A 25,300-nucleotide genomic window follows, 5' to 3' on the forward strand; every position below is an offset into this window, starting at 1 on the left:
AATGAAATGTGCAGACTAACACTACCAAACCTAGTCAATACGTTCTATGGCCTCAATTGTCCCATTTGTATAGTAACCTGATGATGCCAGCATACTAGCTATGATTAAATAATTGAATGAGATATACTGTACATTATTTAGAAAATGTGGATATTTTGGTTGTCTCAGAGCAGGCCACACGCACACACGCACGCACACATGCACTAACACACACGTACTAACAAACACGCACTATCAAACAAGCACTAACACACTCAGGCACATAGATTTGTTTCGTACACCACAGCATGACATGTTACCATCAATTGATGCAGTAGTTTCTTTGCCAGTGAAGAATCTCTATCCTAGCACCTTCCTAATACTCTATCTCCTTCACATCGCAGCTATGACCGCCCAAGGCCTGCTATACAGATCCAGATCAATGACATGCACTGAGCAGCAATACACCCAAAGAAGAGAAAGTACTACAAAAATCAAAGCGGTCGTCATGACAATGGCCTACCCGGGCGGGCTGGAGACAGATTCAATCCACCAATCGATGGATGGTTCTATTGTATCTGTGCATGTGCAGAATCCTGCGGTCTGGAACTAGCGGATGTGTGCCAAAGTCTATAGACCTAGAAGAGCCAGTGTCCCACATACAGACCCCTCTTCCTCTTTCAGCATCAGGCCAGACCGACCGACGGAGCAGGACAGCCATAGGATACCACATGCCCAGCTAAGAAGGGGAGAAGAGAGAGACAGAGAAGGGGATATAGAGGAGAAAGAGGAGAAGAGGAGAATAGACAAAGAGAGGGAGGTAGAGAGAGATTGAGAGGAGAAAGGGAGACGAGTGAGACAGAAGAAAAGTACTTTCTGTTAGAGAAGAGGAAAAGAAGGAGAGATGCCTGCTGCCCTTCTCAGACCCAGAGTGCCCCTGGTCCAGACCAACCTGATCAGCACGCTGCTGTTGTCTCTCTGTCTCCACACCGGCTCCGTCACTGGAGGTAAGGCCACCCAACACCACCACTGTCTGTCTGACCCCAGTGACAACTCACCTTGCTGGGTAGGATGACAGCAACAGGGGGTTGAATTGAGATAACAAAACATTTCAGAGCAATGTATTGTAGATGGTCATTGTAGGTGCATATAAACCTTGGGGGCATAGTAAATGTAACCGTGGGAGTGTTTGATCCCTACCTAGCTAGCACATTTGGTTCCTTGGAAGTTTTGGGAACGTATTTTTAGGTTGCCGGTTCAAAGAAAGTTTTACTCTGATTTTGAGAACGTTTTCCAGTGCGGTATTAAACATTTTCTTAAAACTTTCACTGAATGTTTCAATAAGACTTTTAATACCACTGTTGGCTTATTTTGGATTAACTTTTTTGAACTCTTTCCTTGGGCATTAATTCCTTGGGCATTTTTTATTGTGACACAGCATCAGTGAGATGCAAACCTATAGGTTGTTATCAATAAAATGTCACTATAAGGTGCAGAGCGTTCGATTTGCCTGCTGGGGGGCAGGGAAACCCTAAACTCCGCTAAAACCATTGATAACTAGGTGCCGTTTTCAAGGGATTGTTAAATACATGTTAACTATTTACTGTAGTATCGTCACATCTTAAAGAGCGTAGTCAGAACTACAAATGTCTGACTATTCCATGTAAAACAATTGTGCACATTTAGCTCCATCGTCCGAGTTATACAGAAAGTAACTGCATGTGTTTAATGATCAGTAAACATCAATTGATCATGTAATTTCAGATACGTAAGGGTAGCCACACGATATCTCTCAATATTGGCCACCAGTAATTGGATATTTGAGTGATATAAAATAAAGTTTAACAATACCTGACAAGTATGAGTGGTTTAGGTAACTTTCCATCCTTTGTGGGCTCTGCCTGTCAAGCATCAGAAGGGCACATTTGCTAATAATGTTTACTTTGCAAGCTACCAGTAGAAACTTTGTACAGTTGGCTAATCATATATCAAGTAGACCTAATGTCATTTTTTCACTGACCAATTTAGGCCTACCTAGTGGCGTTAGCTAACATCCCTTTTTCAACATTGTTTTTAAGAGTTTTTCAAGATTGCTGCTGACAGACATGATTGGCTACATTGATTGATTGACCACGTCAAACTGGCTGGCTAACAAATATTGTTTGATTTGCTTGCCGTCTATAGTGATGATTACAGTAGCCCGACAGACAACTTTACCAGGACTTGCCAATGTCAAGCTCTTTCCAAAAGCCTAATTTCTGATGAAGCAAGCTAAATAACATGCCAAATGAATAGGCTACCCTCACGTATCTGACAATACATGATCAATTGATGATTACTGATCATTAAAAGCATGCAGTTACTTGCTGTATAACTCTGATGATAGCGATAAACAGTTACTTGCTGTATAACTCTGATGATGGAGCTAAATGTGGAATAATTGGAAATGTGTAGACTATGCTCTTCATGAGGTGATGATATTAAAACCAAATAGGTATAGCTAACATTTATTTAACAATTCCTTGAAAACTGTATGTAGCTAGTTGTCAATGTTTTAGCGAAGCTGCCCCCCAGCAACCAAATCGAACACTCCGTACCGTATTGTGATGTTTTATTGATAAAGACCAATAATCTTCTGTTCCCTATCCATGGATTTAGTCCACTGTGCCACCAGAATAATATTCTTAAAACGTTCTTTGAACGTTACTAATGTTTTCTTGTGGTTTTTATGTAACGTCTTCTTGAAGTTCTGAGAACATGACTTTAAATAGAACCATGAGGAAATCTGCAGAAAACGTTATGCCGAAGTACTGAAATACCCACGGAAGAACGTTGTTTCTTAATCGCTAGCTGGGTATCCTGCACAATTCCCAGAAAGTTATGGGAAAGTTGTATGCAAAATAACCATAGGACCACCACGCTCTCACCAAGCTCTAAGAAACATATGCTATGCTATGCACACTTGACCTACTCCAATTTGCCTACCGCTCCAACAGATCCACAGAAGATGCCATTTCCATCGCTATTCACGCAGCCGTAACACATCTATGTGAGAATGCTGTTCATTGAATACAGTTCAGCATTCAACACTATTGTTACCTCCAAGCTCAACACCAAGCTCAGAGCCCTGGTTCTGGAGACCACCCTCTGCAACCGGATTTTGGACTTCCTGATGGGCAGACCACAGGCTGTGAGGATTGGCAACAACCCATCCTCCACACTGACTCTTAACACAGGGGCCCCCCAGGGGTGTGTCCTCAGCCCTCTGCTGTACTCCCTGTTCACCCACGACAGCGTTGTTTGCATGACACCAACTCCATCATCACGTTTGCTGCTGACACCATGCTTGTTGGCCTGATAACCTATAGTCAGCCTATAGGGAGGAGGTAAGTGAACTGGCATTGTGGTGCCAGTATTGTTTCCATCCCTCTCCTCGCCCCTACCTGGGCTTGAACCAGGAGCCCTCTGCACACATCAACAACTGACAACCACGAAGCATTGTTACCCATCGCTCCACAAAAGCTGCAGCCCTTGCAGAACAAGGGAAACAACTACTTCAAGGTCTCAGAGCGAGTGACGTCACCGATTGAAACGCTATTAGCGCACACCCCGCTATCTAGCTAGCCATTTCACACCGGTTACACTCACCCCCCTTTTGACCTCCTCCTTTTCCGCAGCAACCAGTGATCCACGTCAACAGCATCAATGTAACAGTTTTGCTTCCGTCCCTCTCTTCGCCCCTACCTGGGCTCGAACCAGGGACCCTCTGCACACATCAACAACTGCCTTCCACGAAGCATCGTTACCTATCGCTCCACAAAAGCCACGGTCCTTGCAGAGCAAGGGAAACAACTACTTCATGAGGTCTGATAGAAACTGTCTGAGCCTGTTGGTATCTACAAGCCATCAGCATTCTTAACACTTGAATTGGACTGACCACCTGCACTGACTCTCTGCACCTTAGCACACATGCACTAACTCACGCACACACAGATATACACTCATCCACACACACACATACATTCATGCTACACACACATCACAACTGCTGCTACAAGACTCTTATTATGATTGCTAAATAATGCACAATTTCAACACTTGCCCCCAATTCCCCAATTCCTCCTTCCCCAAAACAAGTGTAAATATTGTACTATAAAATGTTTTATCTATTCTACTGAGCCATTTACTTTATGTTCGTATTCTTATCTTTTCTTATTTCTTATTGTTGTTGCATTGTCAAGAAGGAACCTGCAAGTAAGCATTTCGGTGGGCGGTGTATACCATGTGTATCCTGTACATACGACTAATTAAACTTGAAACTTGAATGTCAGTGACTGAAATAACAAGACAAAAACTGTTGATGCACAACCAAATTTCGAAATTGCACCTTGTGGATTTGTACCATTCTAACTATCAACAATAAGTTGAGACCCCGACTGAGTTTTGGGAAATTGAACCGCGGGCGTACAAAAGGACGGCTGCCAATTGCCCATTCCTGTTTTCAACAATTAGTGCAGTCTTATAGTAATTTACACTGTCATCCTCATGCCTGTGTGAATCAGTACTGGTTGAGATTTCTGGAAACATTAAGTTAAAGTGTAAATTTACACAAAAGTAACTGATGTTTCTTATTCCCCTTTCTTCCGGAAAAGGAAGTTTGACCAACAGAAAAAGAGGAACTGCCTCTGACAAATTAATAAAAGCTAAAATAGATCTTCAATTCAAATAATATTGTCTCTAAATCCCATTTGAATCTGGTCAGGGCATGTATCACAGCCTACATTAGCAGCACATTAATCAAAGTTGAATTAAAACTGACCTACGATCACCCAGACAGTGTGCACAGCTGTGATGATTGATCCCACGAATTGGGACTCAACCCCCTACTCCCAATAGTCATAGTGAAGGTTGAGGGGGCATAGATTGGGCTTTGTCCCGTTTCTTTATTTAACGACCATCCCTTCCCCCTCCTTCTCTTTTCCCTATCCATGGTGAGGGGGCCTAGGTCATCTCCTGCGTCTATGCCCTTGCTAAATATACCACTTTTCAACCTCATATTAATTATCTCCAGCATCATACCAGTGTCTGCATGTGAATACGGTAAATGTTTTGGTTTTGTAGCAACAAAAAGTTAAACCATAGAACGTCATTGCCCTTTAAAACCTAAAACTTCCTATTCTAGGCATAATGAAGGCTGATGAGATCCAGAATGGTGGCGTGGACACCATCAGCCACTCCCTTGCCCTGGTGCAGCGTCTGGAGGCCCTGCTGGCTCAGGGGAACGGCAGCGATGTGGCCCTCAGGGTGCAGGTAGGAAACTAGCCTAGAGAGTTAGGCTCTCTAACTCCGGCCAGAGACCGGAGGGTTACCGGTTTAAAACCTGGGTCTTACTGGGAAAAATCTGGTGGCTGACACTGTCCTTGAACCTTTCTGTGTATTTATGTATGTGTCTTGGGAGGATAAAGGAAAGTGACAAATCGCAGTGTCTGTGACTTTAAAAAAAGTAATCTTCTTCTCTTCCTCCTCCTCCTCTTCTTCCAGACAGTGGGAGCAGAGCAAGTAAAGGTGATCCAGGCCCACTCCCTGATGCTGTCCCTGCAGAGCCCTGTGTTCGAGGAACTGCTGCTCAGCCATAATGGCACCACCCTGGTCCTCCTGGAGACCGCTGAGTGTGCTGCCGTCTTTGACAAGTTCATCAGGTAATAATAATAACTAGATGGTAATTGTACATTAAGTACAATTGATTGGACTTGCTTTAACGCTTTAAACATATTTTTGTAGTAGTGGTAGAAGTTTAAAAAGTTATACTTTACTATTTAAAGCAAAGCAGTTCTAAAGTATGTATGGTTTTGAAAAACGTTATAGTAGTGATAGTGTCTGCAGTAGTAATTGTAGTGACTGGTTATAGTTGAAAAGGTAGGTAGATGAAAAGTTAGAATAGCTTGGACATATGAAAGTTGGTTTGCTGTACCTAGATTGAACAGTTTAAGAGTTACTGTTGGTGAGTTATATTGTGCTAATTTCTGCTAATTTCTATCGTTTCAGACGATAAACAATTTAAGAATTTGAAGTTAGGTTAGCCTGAACATTTAAAAGTTGGTTTGCTGTATCTAGAATGAAAGGTTCAAGAGTTACTGTTGGTGAGTTGTATTATGCTAATTTCCATTGTTTTAGACAATGAACAATTTAAGAATTTGAAGTTAGGATAGCCTGAACATGTAAAAGTTGTTTTAGTGTCTCGAGTTTACTCTTGGTGGGTTATTCATGCAACTGTATATAGTTATAGTTGATAAATATCTTTAAAACACTTGAAGTTAGGATAGCCTGAATGTTTTAAAGTTGATTTTACAGCATAATCTAGCCCTGTAGACAAAGAACCATATACTGTATGTGCATCATTCCCCATTTTCAGATAATCAATCATTTCAAATTGTTTTTGTTTGTGTACCACATCTGGAGTTTTGCAGCTAAAATGTATATGAAGCACATTTAACTATTCCTACTATTATTGGTATTTTTTAGTTACACAACACACACATTCTCCAGGTTTGCAACATTGTATCATTACTGCCTGACCAGGACCTCAGTCCCTGTGTCTGTTAATCAACACATTACACCAAGAGCTTTGACAGTTTTGATGATGGTCTCATTAGGGCGCCTACCCGCTCTTGACAGTCACAAAGACATGCGTTCATGTACTAGTCAGGCACTAATATCTCATTAAGGCACAAAAATAAACTGATGCCTGTATAATTCTACATGTCCCTAACAAGCCTAGCATAAATAATATAATAATAATAAGAAAGGAAAATAAGCTAAAACAATGTAACGTCTATACAGGTCCATTAACCCATAACGAACAGTAACAATGATGATAGACAATCTGCTTGAACATCCTTGTCTAGCTTACACTACTTGAGATGGTCATTTACTCTCTCTTTAGACCAGCAGCTGCAGGATTGCAAGTTCTGCTGGTGTATCATCTGCTTCAAGTTCATTGAGTGTACAATAATATGTCTATTCAGTCACTCCAAGCCTGAGAGAATCAAAGCCTGCTGCTTCTAGTATGGGACTGTGTAGAATCCGCTGCAAAGCTGCAACCTGCGCTCCTCCGTCAACTTTACACAATACATTCTGCACGTAACATTATAGGCACACACTCACCCTTATGCAGGAATCAGTGTAATAGTGCAGCTAGTTAAACAGAACTAAATAACGTTGTTAGCCAGCTACCTACGTTAGCCAGCTACCTACGTTAGCCAGCTAGCAAGCTAGCTTGGTTGATATACGGTTCTTCCACGTACCTCTTTTGGACAAGTTTTCCCAGTTTTTCTTGCCCCTTACGATTAATATAGGGTTTCCCCGAAGGCCTCAATGTCTTTCATTGCTTGTCCTTCCAATCCTTTAGTTTGGTCTTTCTTTTCTTTCCTACATTTTGGCGATTTTCATCGGCAGCAGAAAATGAAAGTGCTTGTCCGTCCATTCTTGAGCCTATTTTAAAACATAAAATACAGTCTCATTAGTGCATGAACGTCTTGCGAAACCACTTCATTTAATAGAGATGAAATCAATGTCAAATAATAAATGTCACATATACAGTTGTTCATCACAAGGGCAAGATTGTAGTCAGTAGATGGGGTCAGCTGTTGTGTGGTTGTGGTCAGAAGTGATGTAGTTCTGGTCAGTAGTAGACTGGTCAGAAGTTGTGTGGTTGTGGTCAGTAGTTGCATGGTTATGGTTAGTAGTTGTGGTCAGTAGTTGTGTGGTTGTGGTTAGTAGTTGTGTTGTGGTCAGTAGTTGTGTGGTTGTGGTCAGTAGTTGTGGTCAGTATCTGTGTGGTTGTGTTCAGTAGTTGTGTAGTTGTGGTCAGTAATTGTGGTCAGTAGTTGTGGTCAATAGTTGTGTGCTTGTGGTCTGTACTTGTATGGTCCAGTTGCTAGGCAACAGGAGCCTTGTCAACACTGCTCCCTTATACTGTAGCTAAAGCAAGTGTGAGAAACATGCTAACATACAGTTTGTTTGTGCTAATACTAAATAAATACTGCACATAGACCCACAAAACTTATTTGCTAGATTCGTGATAGTGTTTATAGACAAAGCAAGGAAAGTGAACTTCAACGCGATGTAGTTTATTGGAATTTGGAGCTGTTATTGGTAAATAATTAATCTGCTAGCTTCTGACATGACTTGCTGCATCTAGAAAGAGAGCAGTTGATGGGTAACTAAAAAAGCTATATCTACAGATTGATTCAAGCTATTCCTAATATTTATTCTGTTTTGAAAAGCAGATAAGTAGATGAACATTTTATACTCATGTTTTTGTTTGACTTGTTGGGGTAGTGGTCAAAACGGCAGTTGTTTGGAAAAAGAGTGGTAATGCAGTTACTAAAACAGCTATACCGTAAGTTCCGTAGTGAATATTGTTGTTCCGTAAACAGATATGAATAGCAGAGAAGTAGACGAAGATGTCCTACCCTCTAACTTTTTGTCTAACTTGTTGGGGCAGTGGTCAAAGTGGCAGCTGTCTGCAAAAAAGTTACAGAAAATGTTGTTGATGTGGTTACTAAATCAGCTGTAACTTTTTATCAGAATCATTTTTGGGGTTCAAACCCCATATTTGAGTAACAGAGAAGTAGACCAAGATGTAAACACTTTAACTTCTTCCCTAAGTTGTTGCAACATGGTCAAAGTAGCTGATTTGTGTCAAAAGTTGCATTATTGCATTTACAGTGAATGGAAGATGGAAGTGATGATGTCACAATGGGGCTTTTTAGAATCTTGAGGAATTCCCAAACAAGGAAATGGAGGACAAAAAGAAGGACAAAAAGTGTAATATTTTAAAAAGCATAAAAGTGATCAAAAGTTGTAAAGAAGCAACTCAAGCGCGACCATTCTGCATGTTTTAACATTTGAATGGTGTTTCTTGCTTAAACGGTGTAAGAGGACTAGTGCGCTTAAAGAATAAGAAGCATGTTGAAGATTGAAGCTGGGGCTTTTGCTTTGCAAGCCACACAATGATTCATTTGATTTATAAAGCACATTTCTCACATCAAAGGCGCTAAAGTGAGGGAGAGCATTGAGTGTGCTGCCTTCTAAGTTTGGGTGAAAAGTGAGACACACACACACACACACACACAAATGTATATATATATACACACACATAGTGTGTTGCCATATCTGGTTCTTCAGTTGAGGAGGGAGACTAGAGGAAGTAGCCTGGATAACCATGTGGACCGCTGCCCTCCCCACTAGAGGAAGTAGGTAATAAGTCAGAGGGAATTATATCGTGGGGAATTCCCCTCCTGGCAAGCTTTACACACCAAGGTTTAGGGTTAATTGAAAAACAATTGGAGGAGAGGGAGTTTTACTGTATATGTCACAAATGCTTTATATACAGTATTTATGACAGTGTACAACAGTTCTGTATTTTCATATAGCTTGTGTGACATCTTGTGGGTGTACTACGTAATTGACTAATTCAGCATGGTTGGTTGGTGTGAGAATACAGTATATAAATGAGTAGTAAAACCTAATGGTCTATGGAGGAGTCAGCACATCAATCATTGATCATAGTAGTGTTGTCACGATACCAGAATTGTTGGCTTCGATACCGATACTAGGTTTAGTATCTCAATACTTAATACCATCACAATACTTATTACCAAAACGATACCAAAACGATACCAAAACGATACCACAGCAAAAAAAGAATGCATATTAGCCAAAGAAACAGATTGACACTTGATCCAGACAGATAAACTCAGCTACTGCTCTGTTTAATCGTTGGGCTTCTTTTTAGTTCAATATCATGAACATTTTTCAGAGAGACATGTATGCATTAATTCATCAATTATACAATCAAACAATACATATGACTTTGTTTTTACCAATCTATTTATTTGAATGGTAAATCTCTGTTGATAAAATTTGGTAAATCAAGATGTAGCCTAGAACTATCCACAATACAGGTGAATGCATATTCAATAGGAGTGTGTGCATGCACTGCGTTATTAAGCTTGTTTTGGCTGATTTCATGGGGTTACAGATGACAAACAATCTGTTTCCATTCCATTTGGGACTTATTTTATTTACTGTTTACGGTTTTCATACTATCACAAAACAGTGGAGGCTGCTGAAGGGAGGATGGCTCATAATAATGGCTGGAATGGAGTTAATGCAATGGTACCAAACACATGATACCACTCCATTGACTCCATTCCAGCCATTGTTATGAGCCGTGCTCCCTTCAGCAGCCTCCACTGGTTTGTGATAGTACGAAAACCATAAACACAAAATATGCTGATTTCAAAGCTGATTGCCACCAAAAACTTTATTAATTCACTTATTCGAGTGACAAAGTGTCCCCATGAGTGACAGAAGACAGCCAATCACGGCGAAACTAGAGAACATTACCAACCCCTAAGCTCCGTATTTTCCGCTGGCTGCCCCACCACCAGACCAAGCACTGGGCAAGGCTGAAACACCTGCATTTTGGAGCTGCCATACTCAAGAATGCAAAAAAAGAGATCAAATGTGTACTTGGCATTATTAACTCAATGATTATTTATATTTTTACATTCTCAAACTGATATGTGACACGTATTAATACCAAAATAACATGCAAAACAAGCAAAAATATATATTTAAATAATAAACAGTACAAGTCAAAAGTTTGGACACACATAAGCCATTCAAGGGTTTTTGTCTATTTTTACTATTTTCTACATTGTAGAATAATAGTGAAGACATCACAACTATGAAATAACACATATGGAATCATGTAGTAAACAAAAAAAGTGTTAAATGAATCAAAATACATTTTATATTTGGGATTCTTCAAAGTAAACACCCTTTGCCTTGATGACAGCTTTGCACACACTTGGCATTCTCTCAACCAGCTTCACCTGGAATGCTTTTCCAACAGTCTTGAAGGAGTTCCAACATATGCTGAGCACTTGTTAGATGTTTTTCATTCACTCTGCGGTCCAACTCATCCCAAACCATCTCAATTGGGTTGAGGTCGGGTGATTGTGAAGGCCAGGTCATCTGATGCAGCACTCCATCACTCTCCTTCTTGGTCAAATATCCCTTACACAGCCTGGAGATGTGTTGCGTCATTGTCCTGTTGAAAAACAAATGATAGTCCCACTAAGTGCAAACCAGATGGGATGGTGTATTGCTGCAGAATGCTGTGGTAGCCATTCTGGTTAAGTATGCCTTGAATTCTAAATAAATCACTGACAGTGTCACTAGCAAAGCACCCCCACATCATCACACCTCCTCCTCCATGCTTCACGGTGGGAACCACACATGCGGAGATAATCCGTTCACCTACTCTGCGTCTCACAGACACATCGGTTGGAACCAAAAATCTCAAATTTGGACTCATCAGACCAAAGGACAGATTTCCACTGGTCTAATGTCCATTGCTCGTGTTTCTTGGCCCAAGTAAGTCTCTTCTTTTTATTGGTGTCCTTTAGTAGTGGTTTCTTTGCAGCAATTAGACCATGAAGGCCTGATTCACGCAATCTCCTCTGAACAGTTGATGTTGAGGTGTTTGTTACTTGAACCATGTGAAGCATTTATTTAGGCTGCCATTTCTGAGTCTGGTAACTCTTATGAACGTATCCTCTGCAGCAGAGGTTATATTGGGTCTTCCTTTCCTGTGGCAGTCCTCATGAGAGCCAGTTTCATCATAGCGCTTGATGGTTTTTGTGACTGCATTTGAAGAAACTTTCAAAGTTCTTTAAATCATCTGGATTGACTGATCTTCATGTCTTAAAGTAATGATAGACTGTCGTTTCTCTTTGCTTATTTGAGCTGTTCTTGCCATAATATGGACTTGGTCTTTTTACAAAATAGGGCTATCTTCTATATACCACCCCTACCTTGTCACAACACAACTGATTGGCTCAAACGCATTAAAAGGAAAGAAATTCCACAAATTAACTTTTAAAAAGGCACACCTGTTAATTGAAGTTCTTTCCATGTGACTACTTCATGAAGTGGCAACTGAGTGGCACGGCAGTCTAAGGCACTGCATATCAGTGCTAGAGGCGTCACTACAGACCCTGGCTCGATTCCAGGCTGTATCACAACCGTCTGTGATTGGGAGTCCCATAGGGCTGAGCACAATTGGCACTGCATCGTACGGGTTAGGGTTTGGCCGGGGTAGAATGTCATTGTAAATAAGAATTTGTTCTTAACTGACTATAATGAAGATTAAATAAAAAAAAAGCTGGTTGAGAGAATGCCAATAGTGTGCAAAGCTGTCATCAAGGCAAAGGGTGGCTACTTTGAAGAATGTCATATACAGTTGAAGTCAGAAGATTACATACACATTTACATTTTACATTTAAGTCATTTAGCAGACGCTCTTATCCAGAGCGACTTAACAATTGGTGCATTCACCTTATGATATCCAGTGGAACAGCCACTTTACAATATGCATCTAACTCTTTTAAGGGGGGGGGGGGGTTAGAAGGATTACTTTATCCTATCCTAGGTATTCCTTAAAGAGGTGGGGTTTCAGGTGTCTCCGGAAGTGGTGATTGACTCCGCTTGACCTGGCGTCGTGAGAGGGAGTTTGTTCACCATTGGTGGTGCCAAGAAGCAGCGAACAGTTTTTGACTGGGCTGAGGCGGGAACTGTACTTCCTCAGAGTAGGGAGGCGAGCAGGCCAGAGGTGGATGAACGCAGTGCCTTGTTTGGGTGTAGGGCCTGATCAGAGCCTGAAGGTACGGAGGTGCCCGTTCCCCTCACAGCTCCGTACACCTTAGCCAAATACATTTAAACTCAGTTTTTCACCATTCCTGACATTTAATCCTAGTAAAAATTCCCTGCCTTAGGTCAGTTAGGATCACCACTTTATTTTAAGAATGTGAATGTCAGAATAATAGTAGAGAGAATTGTTTATTTCAGCTTTTATTTCTTTCATCACTTCCCCGTGGGTCAGAAGTTTACATACACACAATTAGTATTTGGTAGCATTGCCTTTAATTTCTTTAACTTGGGTCAAACGTTTCGGGAAACCTGTTGTAACTGAGTCAGGTTTGTGGCCTCCTTGCTCGCACACGCTTTTTCAGTTCTGCTACACATTTTCTGTAGGATTGAGGTCAGGGCATTATGATGGCCACTCCAATACCCTTACTTTGTTGTCCTTTTTGCCACAACTTTGGGACTATGCTTGGGGTCATTGTCCATTTGGAAGACCCATTTGCCGACCAAGATTTAACTTCCTGACTGATGTCTTGAGATGTCGTGCTCAATATATGCACATCATTTCTTCTTCATGATGCCATCTATTTTGTGAAGTGCACCAGTCCCTCCTGCAGCAAAGCACCCCAACAACATGATGCTGCTACCCCCGTGCTTCACGGTTGGGATGGTGTTCTTCGGGCTTGCAGTTCTATTTTTGTTTCATCAGACCAGAGACATTTCTCCAAAAAGTATGATCTTTGTCCCCTGTGCAGTGCAAACCGTAGTCTGGCTTTTTTATGGTGGTTTTGGAGCAGTGGCCTCTTCCTTGCTGAGCGGCCTTTCAGGTTATGTCGATATAGGACTCTGTTTTACTGTGGATATAATACCTTTGTACTGTTTCCTCCCAATCTTCACAAGGTCCTTTGCTGTTGTTCTGGGATTGATTTGCACTTTTCGCACCAAAGTACGTTCATCTCTAGGAGACAAGAACGCATCTCCTTCCTGAGCGGTATGATGGCTGCATGGTCCCATGGTGTTTATACTTGCTGCTATTGTTTGTAAGATGAACGTGGTACCTTCAGGCATTTGGAAAATTGCTCCCAAGGATGAACCAGACTTGTGGAGATCTACAATTTTTTTCCTGAGGTCTTGGCTGATTTCTTTTGATTTTCCCATGATGTCAAGCAAAGAGGCACTGAGTTTGAAGGTAGGCCTTGAAATACATCCACAGGTACACCTCCAATTGACTCAAATGTCAATTAGCCTATCAGAAGCTTCTAAAGCCATGACATCATTTTCTGGAATTTTCCAAGCTGTTTAAAGGCACAGTCAACTTAGTGTATGTAAACTTCTGACCCACTGGAATTGTGATACAGTGATTTATAAGGGAAATAATCTGTTGGAAAAATGACTTGTGTCATGCACAAAGTAGATGTCCTAACCGACTTGGCAAAACTATAGTTTGCTAACAAGACATTTGTGGAGTGGTTGAAAAAACAGTTTTAATGACTCCAAACTAAGTGTATGTAAACTTCCGACTTCAACTGTATGAAATATATTTTTATTTGTTTTACACTTTTTTGGTTACTACATGATTCCATATGTGTTATTTCATAGTTGTGATGTTTACATTATTATTCAACAATGTAGAACATTTTAAAAATAAAGAAAAACCCATTAATTAGTAGTTGTGACCAAACTTTTGACAGGTAATGTATATATTTTTTAGCTAAACAGTTGGGGCTCAAAACCTTCCTTGAATGACGGGTCGCCACTGCTGCCAGGCCATTGCAGGATATCTTGGTTGACTCATTTTCCCCGGCTTTGTAAAGACTACAGCCTGACAGGAGTCAAACTTCCTAGTTCCCACCCTCGAAGGCAGTCTTTTGAAAATTGGGGCGGTACTAGTTTACAGGTGCGATGTTACTGTACACTGACTATCCTCAAAGATTGCTAAAGAATTATTATGAATCTGATGATGCCTCCTTCCAAGAAGAGCTGGACTCCAAAATGTTAAATGTTCTTTTTAAATAGGAACATACAGCCCTATTTATTTCTAATCAAATCAAAGTTTATTTGTCACGTGTTCCGAATACAACAAGTGTAGACGACGTTACAGTGAAATGCTTACTTACAAGCCCTAACCAACTGTGCAATTTTTAAGTAAAAAATAGGTATTAGGTAAACAATAGATAAGTAATGAAATAAAAAAAACTGTAAAATTACAGTGTAAATAACAGTAGCGAGGCTATATACAGGTGGTACTGGTACAGAGTCAATGTGCTGGGGCACCGGTTACTCAGGCTCAATGCAAATAGTCCGGATAGCCATTTGATTACCTGGTCAGGAGTCTTATGGCTTGGGGGTAAAAGCTGTTGAGAAGCCTTTTGGTCCTAGAATTGGCTCTCCGGTACCGCTTGTGACTCATTAGTCTTGGAGTAATTACACCTGCCACCTGTACCGGCCCCACGCATCAGGCCTCCCCAGTCCGGTATGTCCTGTGCCTGCTCCTCGCGCTCGCCCTGAGGTGCGTGTCACCAGTCCGGTACCACCAGTGCCGGCCCCAAGCACCAGGCTTTCTGCGACGATCCCCAGTCCAGAGCTTCCTGCGACAGTTCCCGGTCCGGAGCTTCCGGCGACAGTTCCCGGTCCGAAGCGTCCGGCGACAGTTCCCGGTCCGGAACCTCCGGCGATGTTTCACGGTCCGGAACGTCCGGCGACGGTCCACGGTCCGGAACCTCCTGAGACGGTCCATGGCCCGGAACCTCCTGAGACGGTCCACGGCCCGGAACCTCCTGAGACGGTCCACGGCCAGGAACCTCCTGAGACGGTCCACGGCCCGGAACCTCCAGCGACGGTCAACGGTCCGGAGCTTCCAAACACGGCGTCCAGTCCAGCTCCATGGCAGGAGCCCTCCTCTGCATCGATGCCCAGTCCAGACACGGCGTCCAGTCCCGCTCCATACCAGGAGCCTTCCTCTGCACCGAGGTCCAGTCCAGGCACAGTGTTCAGCCTGGGTCCATGGCTGGATCCGCGGGATGAGCGGGTTCTTCGTCCCGCACCAGAGCCACCACCGATGCTGGCGGATCCACGAGCTGAGTGGGTACTTCGCCCCGCACCGGAGTCGCCACCGACACTAATCATCCCCCCTACCCTCCCCATTTTGTTTCAGGTTTTGCGGCCGGGGTACGCACCTTTGGGGGGGGTACTGTCACACCCTGACCATAGAGAGCCATTGTTTCTCTATGGTATAGTAGGTCAGGGCGTGACTGGGGTGTTCTAGTCTATTTCTATGTGGTGTTCTAGTATATTATTTCTATGTGGCGTTCTAGTTTTCATATTTCTATGTTGGTGTGTAATTGGGGATCATATTTAGGTAGCCTTTTTTCCACCTGTGTTTTGTGGGATATTACATTTTGTATTTTGAGTTAGTGTATGTAGCACCACTGTAGTCACGGTTCATGTTTGTTTCTTGTTTTGTTTTATAGTTTCACCAATAAATTATGTCGAACTGAATCCCGCTGCGCCTTGGTCCTTCTCTACAAACGAACGTGACACTCACCTCGGTCTCTAGAGCAAATAAACTGTCTTGAATACAAGCAATGTTTACTTATTTCATATAGTGGCACAGTAATCGACTGTTTTATTAAAACATGTTGACTGTATTTAGTCACTTGTCAGTACACTTGTTAAAAAAAATGATAGAAAACACCATTATATACAGTGCATTCGGAAAGTATTCAGACCCTTTTGACTTTTTCCACATTTTATTACGTTACAGCCTTATTCTAAAATTAATTAAATTAAAACATTTTACTCATCAATCTACACACTCTACGCCATAATGACAAATCGAAAACAGGTTTCTAGAAATGTTTGCAAATGTATAAGTAATAAAAACTAAAATACCTTGTTTACATAAGTATTCAGACCCTTTGCTATGAGACTCGAAATTGAGCTCAGGTGCTTCCTGTTTCCATTGATCATCCTTGAAAAGTTCTACAACTTGATTGGAGTCCACCTTAAAACATTTCTGCAGCATTGAAGGTCCCCAAGAACACAGTACCCTCCATAATTCTTAAATGGAATAAGTTTGGAACCACCAAGACTCTTCCTAGAGCTGGCTGCCTGGCCAAACTTAGACATCGGGGGAGAAGAGCCTTGGTCAGGGAGGTGACCAAGAACCCAATGGTCACTCTGAAAGAGCTCCAGAGTTCCTCTGTGGGGATGGGAGAACCTTCCAGAAGAACGACCTTCTCTGCAGCACTCAATCAGGCCTTTATGGTGCAGTGGCCAGACGGAAGCCACTCTTTAGTAAAAGGCACATGACAGCCCACTTGGAGTTTTCCAAAAGCCACCCAAAGGACTCTCAGACCCTGAGAAACAAGATTCTCTGGTCTGATGAAACTAAAATTGAACCCTTTGACCTGAATGCCAAGCGTCACGTCTGGAGGAAACCTGGCACCATCCCTACTGTCATTTCTTTGGCTATGCCGGATTAAGTGATATGACATGCTATTCTATAAAATCCTTTCTCTGTAATTAATATTACCTGATTGAGCTAATCATGTAAATGTAATTAACTAGAAAGTCGGGGCACCACGAAATAATATTTATAGAGCAGTTATCTTCCGAATAAACTCTTAAAGACCTAGTAATATTTTACATCAATAGCAGTCAATATTAATCTTCACCTTAATTCAGTCTAATCTGAAAGTTGTAAACTCTTGGTTATCTTCACGAACCCTGACTAACAAGTTGAATCAGCAATACAAAATTGGGTTTAATTATGTATTTACTAAATACCTAACTAATCACACAGAATTACATATACACAGAATGAATCATACCTTGATTACAAATTATGTCATAAAGGAAAACGTCCCTAGCGGATGGAACAGATATGACAGCTGGTTACACAAAGAAAAGGGGGTTGGGTTTGAGTGAAAGAGTGGGAAGACTGAAGAACAAAGGGAGAAGCGATGTCTCTATTGGGCCGTAGGCAGCTACCCTATTGTAAATACAGAATATTATGCATTCTAAATTACCGCCCATTTGGAAAAGGAAAATGCAATAAATATTTACTCTTCAGTATATCCTCCTAACTCCCCCCCTCCCCCTTAAATGAGTTAGATGCACTATTGTAAAGTGGTTGTTCCACTGGATATCATAAGGTGAATGCACCAATTTGTAAGTCGCTCTGGATAAGAGCGTCTGCTAAATGACTTAAATGTAATGTAAATGTACTCTGAGCTGCGGTTCAATATGTTGGTGGTAGATGGAAGGCCGTGTTGCCCAACAGAGTCCTTTGTCCTTTGAAGAGTGTCTCTGGTGGTGAACGGGATACGTTGTAGTGTCGTCGTTGTGTGGTAGATGGGTTACTCTGTCCATCCTTTCCTAGCCCACATTTACAGCGGCCGCTGCTAACTCAACGGTTAGGAGGTATCACTTCTGTAGTGAATAAGAGTTCAAAGGTCATACCATTCGCAACCAAAGCTCACGCTGAGGTTGGCTTCGTTCTGTAGTTATTATCTGAATCCTTCTGACATCGGACCGTCGTCCTAATGTACCCGGAACAGGAGGTTACATTTTCGTCAAGGGCTTATATAGTGGAGGGAGAAGGGTGTGTTTCATAGTTTATAACCCATGTCTCTTCACAGGGGCGAGTCACTGATTGAGCAGAGCCCTAACCTTATGAAAACCCAAATCTCTCATTTGGAAGCTAAAATTACATTTAATCATTTCACAAATCATTTTATATTTAAACATTTGAATTACATGTTGTGTTTAAATTTTTGTTCAGTATAGAGTATATTTGTTGATCCATTGTCCTACTAAAAGTAGCTGAATATCTATTAATCTGTCACGATCGTCATAATGATTGGACCAAGATGCAGCGTGGTATGTTTCCATCCCTTTTATTAGGAAGAGAAAACTCAAAGAACAAAAACAATAAAGCGAACAAAACGAAACGTGAAGCTCAAAATTGTGCTCACAGGCAACTATACATAGACGAGATCCCACAAAGCACAAAGGGGAAATGGCTACCTAAATATGATCCCCAATCAGAGACAACAATAAACAGCTGCCTCTGATTGGGAACCATACCAGGCCAACATAGAAATATATTTCACCTAGATAACCCACCCTTAATCACACCCCTACCTAACCAACATAGAGAATAAAAAGCTCTCTAAGGTCAGGGCGTGACAATCTCCCCCTTCCCACTCTCTCTATCCAGGTACCTGTATTGTGGAGAGATCTCCCTGTGTCTGGAGCAGGCCACCTCTCTACACAAGCTGGCCACCAAGTACCGCGTCCAGGGCCTTCAGCAGGGGGTCACCCAGTACATGACCCAGAACCTGGCCAGCAACTCCCCTTCTGGACACGTGGTGGAATGGTACTGTACCATTTATTTATTTCATGTTTATTTAACCAGGAAGTCCCATTGAGGTCAGAAGACGTCTTTCACAAGGGAGACCTGTATTTTCATTATGACATCCATACATTAGTCTTTACAATAAAGATTGCATTCATTTACAACTAGTTCAACTTTTAAAACATATACTTGACTTAAATAATTGTTATCACTATTCCAGGTACAAGTACGTAAGGGCATCAGTTGGTAACATGAAAGCATGGACTGGACTATTTATTGACACCATTGCAGGTACCAGTACGCCCTGCAGACAAGAGACGTGGCCCTGCGGGACAGCTGTCTGCAGTACCTGTCCTGGAACCTGTCCTCTGTGCTGCAGAGTGGGGAGTGGACGCATGTCAGCAACGACCTGCTCATGACCCTGCTGCAGCGCTCAGACCTCATCCTGCAGGTACGCCTACTCCTGGGTAGCCTGATCCCAGATCTGTTTGAGAGGCATTACTCACAAAACTCAGGCAACAAAAAATACCATAATTTGGCCGATTTTCATGAAATGTAATCCATTGAATAGTCCTTTCTAACGCATATTCGAGAAATAATTAATGAAAGTCGGCATATTTATGACATTTTGGCCTTTCATCTGTAGATGACACAAAGCAAAAATTACTGTCATATGAAGCTTTACTGCTTGCTCTGTTATGAGCAGGGGCCGTAATAGCAAAACGGGGTCGCATTTTCAAAACGCAAGCCAACAAAAAAATCTGCGTTTTAACCATTGAGATTCAAGTGTTATTTTTCTTCAATAGAGTGATCAGGGGAGTGCAACTATAGTTTTCCTTCACACAAAATACATTAGTGCAACACATTCGGCAGAAAATAGCTTAATTTTCATCAGATGACAACATAAGTGCAACGCTAAATTAGCTTATGTAGTGGACAGTAAGTTTTTACATGTGCATATAAAGTTTATATTATAAATATCTCACATGTGACTCGTAATAAGATGAAGCAATTAACCTATTCAAATGTTTATCTGACTCCATAAAAATAATGAAATTATATACGCAAGCTTGAGTTGATGTAGACTAACAAGAATTGGTCTTGACAATGGTCTACAGTACATTCGGAATGTATTCAGACCCCTTGACTTTTTCCACATTCTGTTACGTTACAGCCTTATTCTAAAATGTATTAAATTGTTGTTTTCCTCATCAATCTACACACATTGCCCAATAATGACAAGAAAAAACTGATTTTTTAAAATGTTGGCAAATTTATATATATAAAAAAACTGAAATATCATATTTAAATAAGTATTCAGTACTTTGTTGAAGCACCTTTGGCAGTGATTACAGCCTCAAGTCTTCTTGAGTATGATGCTATAAGCTTGGCACACCTGTATTTGGGCAGTTTCTCCCATTCTTCTCTGCAGATCCTCTGAAGCACTCAGGTTGGATGGGGAGTGCAGCTATTTTCAAGTCTCTCCAGAGATGTTCAATTGGGTTCAAGTCTAGGCTCTGGCTGGGACACTCAAGGACATTCAGAGACTTGTCCCGAAGAAACTCCTGCGTTGTCTTGGCTATGTCCTTAGGGTTGGAAGGTGAACCTTCGCCCCAGTCTTAGGTCCTGAGCACTCTGGAGCAGGTTTTCACCAATGATCTCTTTGTTCTTTGCTCCGTTCATCTTTCTCTTAATCATGACTAGACTCCCAGTCCCTGCTGCTGAAAATCCCCACAGCATGATACTGCCACCATCATGCTTCACCGTAGGGATTGAGGAAGGTTTCCTCCAGATGTGACGCTTGGCATTCAGGCCAAAGAGTTCAATCTTGGTTTCATCAGACCAGAAAATCTTGTTTCTCATGGTCTGAGAGTCTTTAGGTCCAAGCAGGCTGTCATATGCCTTTTACTGAGGAGTGGTTTCCGTCTGGCCACTCTACCATAAAGACCTGATTGGTGGAGTGCTGCAGAGATGGTGGTCCTTCTGGAAGATTCTCCCATCTCCACAGAGGAACTCTGGAGCTCTGTAAGAGTGACCATCGGGTTCTTGGTCACCTCCCTGACCAAGGCCCTTCTCCCCTGATTGCTCAGCTTGGCCGGGCGGCCAGCTCTAGGAGGAGTCTTGGTGGTTCCAAACTTCTTCCATTTAAGAATGATGGAGGCCATTGTGTTCTTGGGGACCTTCAATGCTGCAGACATTTTTTGGTACCCTTCCTCAGATATGTTCCTCGAGACAATCCTGTCTCGGAGCTCTACGGACAATTCCTTCGACCTTATGGCTTGATTTTTGCTCTGACATGCACTGTCAACTGTGGGACCTTATATAGACAGGTGTGTGCCTTTCCAAATCGTGTCCAATCAATTGAATTTACCACAGGTGGACTCCAATCTAGTTGTAGAAACATATCAAGGATGATCAATGGAAACAGGATGGACCTGAGCTCAATTTCGAGTCTCATAGCAAAGGGTCTGAATACTTTCCGAATATACTTGTGTCTAATGTAATACTGGCTGCAAAATGAATTTCCCCGGCCCGTGGGAACAATAATGTTTAAAAAATATGACTTTGAATTGCAGAGTGAAATGGAGCTCTTTGCGGCACTGGAGGCCTGGATCAACCAGAACGAACCGGATGCTCTAACGGCCGAGAACGCTCTGAGAGCCGTCCGTTATGCCATGATGCCCCCTCTGGAGCTCTTCCGCCTGCAGACCCAGTCTCCTGTTCTGGCCCGCTACCAGGAGTCGGTCCGGGACCTCCTCTACCAGTCCTACCAGTTCCACTCCGCCTCCCCCCTCCACATGGCCAAGTACTTTGACGTGAACTGCAGTCTATTCATGCCCAGGAACTACCTCTCCCCTGCCTGGGGGAGTCCTTGGGTTATCAACAACCCCATGAGGGACGACCGCAGCACCAGCTTCCAGACGCAGCTGGGCCCCAGCGGCCATGATGCCAACAAGAGGGTGACCTGGAACTCCCTGTTCTCGCCCCGTTGGTTGCCCCTCAGCATGAGGCCAATGTACTCCGAACAGGGTTCCACACAGCCGACACGCGTTGACGGAGGCCGCCTGCGCATCATTATTACTCCCGCTACGTCGAGTGCAGACTTTGCCGGGGTGAGCTTCCAGAAGACGGTGGTGGTGATGGCGAGGAAGCAGGGAAAGATGGTGGTGAGACATGTTTATAATTTCCACCAGAGCACCGAGGAGACTGGAGACTTCCTGGTGGAAGCCGATCTGCACCGTAAGACGTCTGAGTACCTAGTTGATGGTTCCCTCCATCTACACATTGTGGTCAAGCCGCTCTACCAGACCCTCATCGCTACCAAGAAATGACCACCTTCACTCTTTCTATGCGTCCCAATTCTCTATCCTTCTGCTCTAAGTGTGCACTTGTTCACTTCCCTTCAGGTCACTTGTTCACTTCCCTTCATGCATGTGGAGGAGTGCATGAGTGCACACTTCGGGAGAAATTACCCTCCTCCCTCTCCGTACGTGCAGTGGTATGGTGGACACCATGTAAGCCAAGCACAGCCCTCTTAAAGCATCACACTCATATCGCATAATACGCAATGTCAAGGGAGAACCAACCCACCCCATCATGTCTGCAGTGTATGGGATACATGGATAGTAGACGATATCTGTTTGATAGCTTTTAGAAACATTTTGAACAGTATTTATTCAAGATCAATATGTCTTTCAAACTTTGTTTTAGCTATGTTTTAAATACTATTTATCTTGGTGCTATTATACGCCAGGCATTCACCTTAAAGGGGGCTTTGCCATTCATCACATCTGACACGGTCACCCTGTTCAGGTGCTTATAGCCATTCTGTTTCTCATGTAGCATACCAAGGCCTACAAACCAAAGTACTAGAAATTGATAGTTAAATGGATTGAATCCATTGAGCCAGTTTGTATAATAAATAACACTAAGGTTATCAAAAACGTTTTTAGATTAGATTAATTGTCACTTATTTTTATTAATAATAGTTAATATTAGTTATCTTAGAAAATGTAAAAAATCATACAAAGTTTGAGGAGCTTTTATTAATCTCAAGCTGTTCACCTAGGTTCAGAAACAGAGTGTTTCCTCTTCATTACTGTTGAAGATATATGTTGCTTGTGGTACCATCCAATAAAGCAAAGTTCTTCCAGGGCATTTTCTGTGTTTCCAATATTTTAGAGTGATGTATTACAAGTATAGCTTATGTCTTTGTTTATTGATTATGTCAGCATATGAGTGCATTCAAAGGGGGAACTTCCAAGTTTCATTTAATGTAAAACAAAATACACTTTAAATTAATATTGTGAAGTATCGCTACGACCTCCGCTGAGCCATCAAACAAGCAAAAGGACAATATTGGAACAAGGTGGAATCCTATTATACCTGCTCCGACGCTCGACACACGTGGCAGTGGCTACAGTGCATTACGGACTACAAATTAAGCCCTAGCCGTGACTTGCCCAACGATACCTCTCTACCAGACAAACTCAATGCCTTTTATGCACACTTTGAAAAAAAACAATGAGGAGCCCTGCGTAAGGGCCCCCGCTAATCCGTAGGACTCGGTGATCTCTCTCTCCGAGGCTGACATGAGTAAGGTTTTTAAACAGGTCAACACTTGTAAGGCCACAGGGCAAGACAGTATTCCAGGGTGTGTCCTCAGGGAATGTGCAGACCAGCTGGTAGGCGTATTCACAGACATTTTAAACCTCTCAATGTCCCAGTCTGTAATCCCCACATTTCAAGCTAACTACCATCATTCCTATCCCCAAAAAACCCTAAGCCATCCTGCCACAACGACTCCCACCCTCAAGCACTCACATCTGTAATAATGAAGTGCATTGAAAGGCTGGTCATTGCACACATCAAGTCTATCATCCCAGACACCCTGGACCCACTCCAACTTGCCGCAATCTCAATTGCACTCCACTCTGCCCTCTCCCACCTTGAAAAGAGCAGTGCCTATGTGAGAATGCTGTTCATCGACTACTGCTCAGCGTTCAACACCATAGTGCGCTCTAAACTCATCACCAGGCTCGGAGTCCTGGGACTGAACACCCACCTCTGCAAATTGATCCTGGACTTCCTGACGGGGCGACACCAGGTATTTGTATTTATTATGAATCTCCATTATCTGCTGCCAAAGCAGTAGCTACTCTTCCTGGGGTCCAGCAAAATTAAGGTAGTTATATACCATTTTAAATTGTATATTTTCCCACCGGGAACCAGTATCAAGAAGAAAAAAGTATGAAAATGTATGCACTGACTACTGTAAGTCGCTCTGGATAAGAGCATTAAAACACAAAAACATTACAATACATTTTACAACAGATTTCACAACACATTAAACGTGTGGCCTCAGGCCACTACTCTACTACCACATTTCTATAACACAAAACCCATGTGTACGTGTGTGTAGAGTGTGTGTTTTCATGTGTGTGGTGGTAAGAGTCGGCAACAACACCTCCGCTACACTGACCCACAACACGGTGGCACCAAGAGTATGTGCTTAGCCACCTCCTGTACTCCCTTTTCCCTGTTTCAAGCCATAAGAATTCTTAAATTGTTTGTTAAATAGTTAACCAAATAGCTACCCGGACTATATGCATTGACCCCTATCGTGGAGAAATTAAAAGATTATGTTAATTATACTGTTATTGAATCAAATGGTTGTTTTATTTAACAAAATAGGTTTCTTAGAACTCTATTGTGTCTGAGTGAACTGAGAGGAGCTTCTGAGATTTAACTCTAGCAACTGATTTAAAATGGTCTTGTCCTCTCTCAGAGCCCGCATTCAATAGAAGGAGTTGGTGTTGGAGATGGCTCGGGTATGGATAATGATGAGAGGAACTTTGTTTTGGGGGCCAGACCCTGATTTCTACACAATGAGAACAGTCTTTACAGCATATACTGTCTAATGTGAATTATTGTCATCTTTCATACAAATCCTAACCTTGTGACTCATTCCATATATCTGTTGTTTGTCATGAACATTCAGGAGGATGTACTTTGCTATAATTTGCTGTGTCTCAAATCCGCTCGTTGGGCTCTCAACAAATCATCTAGGGGTGATTCATCGACCAGCTTCATTATTGCAATAATTAATCGATGTTATTAATACAGTGGCTTGCGAAAGTATTCACCCCCCCATTTTAGTCTCATCTGACCAGAGTACCTTCTTCCATATGTTTGGTGAGTCTCCCACATGCCTTTTGGCGAACACCAAACGTGTTTCCTTAT

The 25,300-nt window shown here is 42.2% G+C and overlaps 1 protein-coding gene across 1 annotated transcript; it reads left to right on the plus strand.

The window, feature by feature from the left end:
* Positions 1 to 586: 586 nt before the first annotated feature.
* btbd17a (BTB (POZ) domain containing 17a) lies at positions 587 to 23,212 on the plus strand. Its single transcript, XM_024006730.2, has 6 exons — positions 587 to 986; positions 5,162 to 5,289; positions 5,521 to 5,678; positions 18,920 to 19,078; positions 19,349 to 19,508; positions 21,634 to 23,212. The coding sequence occupies exons 1-6, from the start codon at positions 884 to 886 to the stop codon at positions 22,387 to 22,389; spliced, it is 1,464 nt and encodes a 487-aa protein (XP_023862498.1). The 5' UTR covers positions 587 to 883; the 3' UTR covers positions 22,390 to 23,212.
* The last annotated feature ends 2,088 nt before the right edge of the window (positions 23,213 to 25,300 follow it).

The sequence above is a fragment of the Salvelinus sp. IW2-2015 genome, linkage group LG18 (assembly GCF_002910315.2).
Source record: "Salvelinus sp. IW2-2015 linkage group LG18, ASM291031v2, whole genome shotgun sequence".
Taxonomy (NCBI): Eukaryota; Metazoa; Chordata; class Actinopteri; order Salmoniformes; family Salmonidae; genus Salvelinus; species Salvelinus sp. IW2-2015.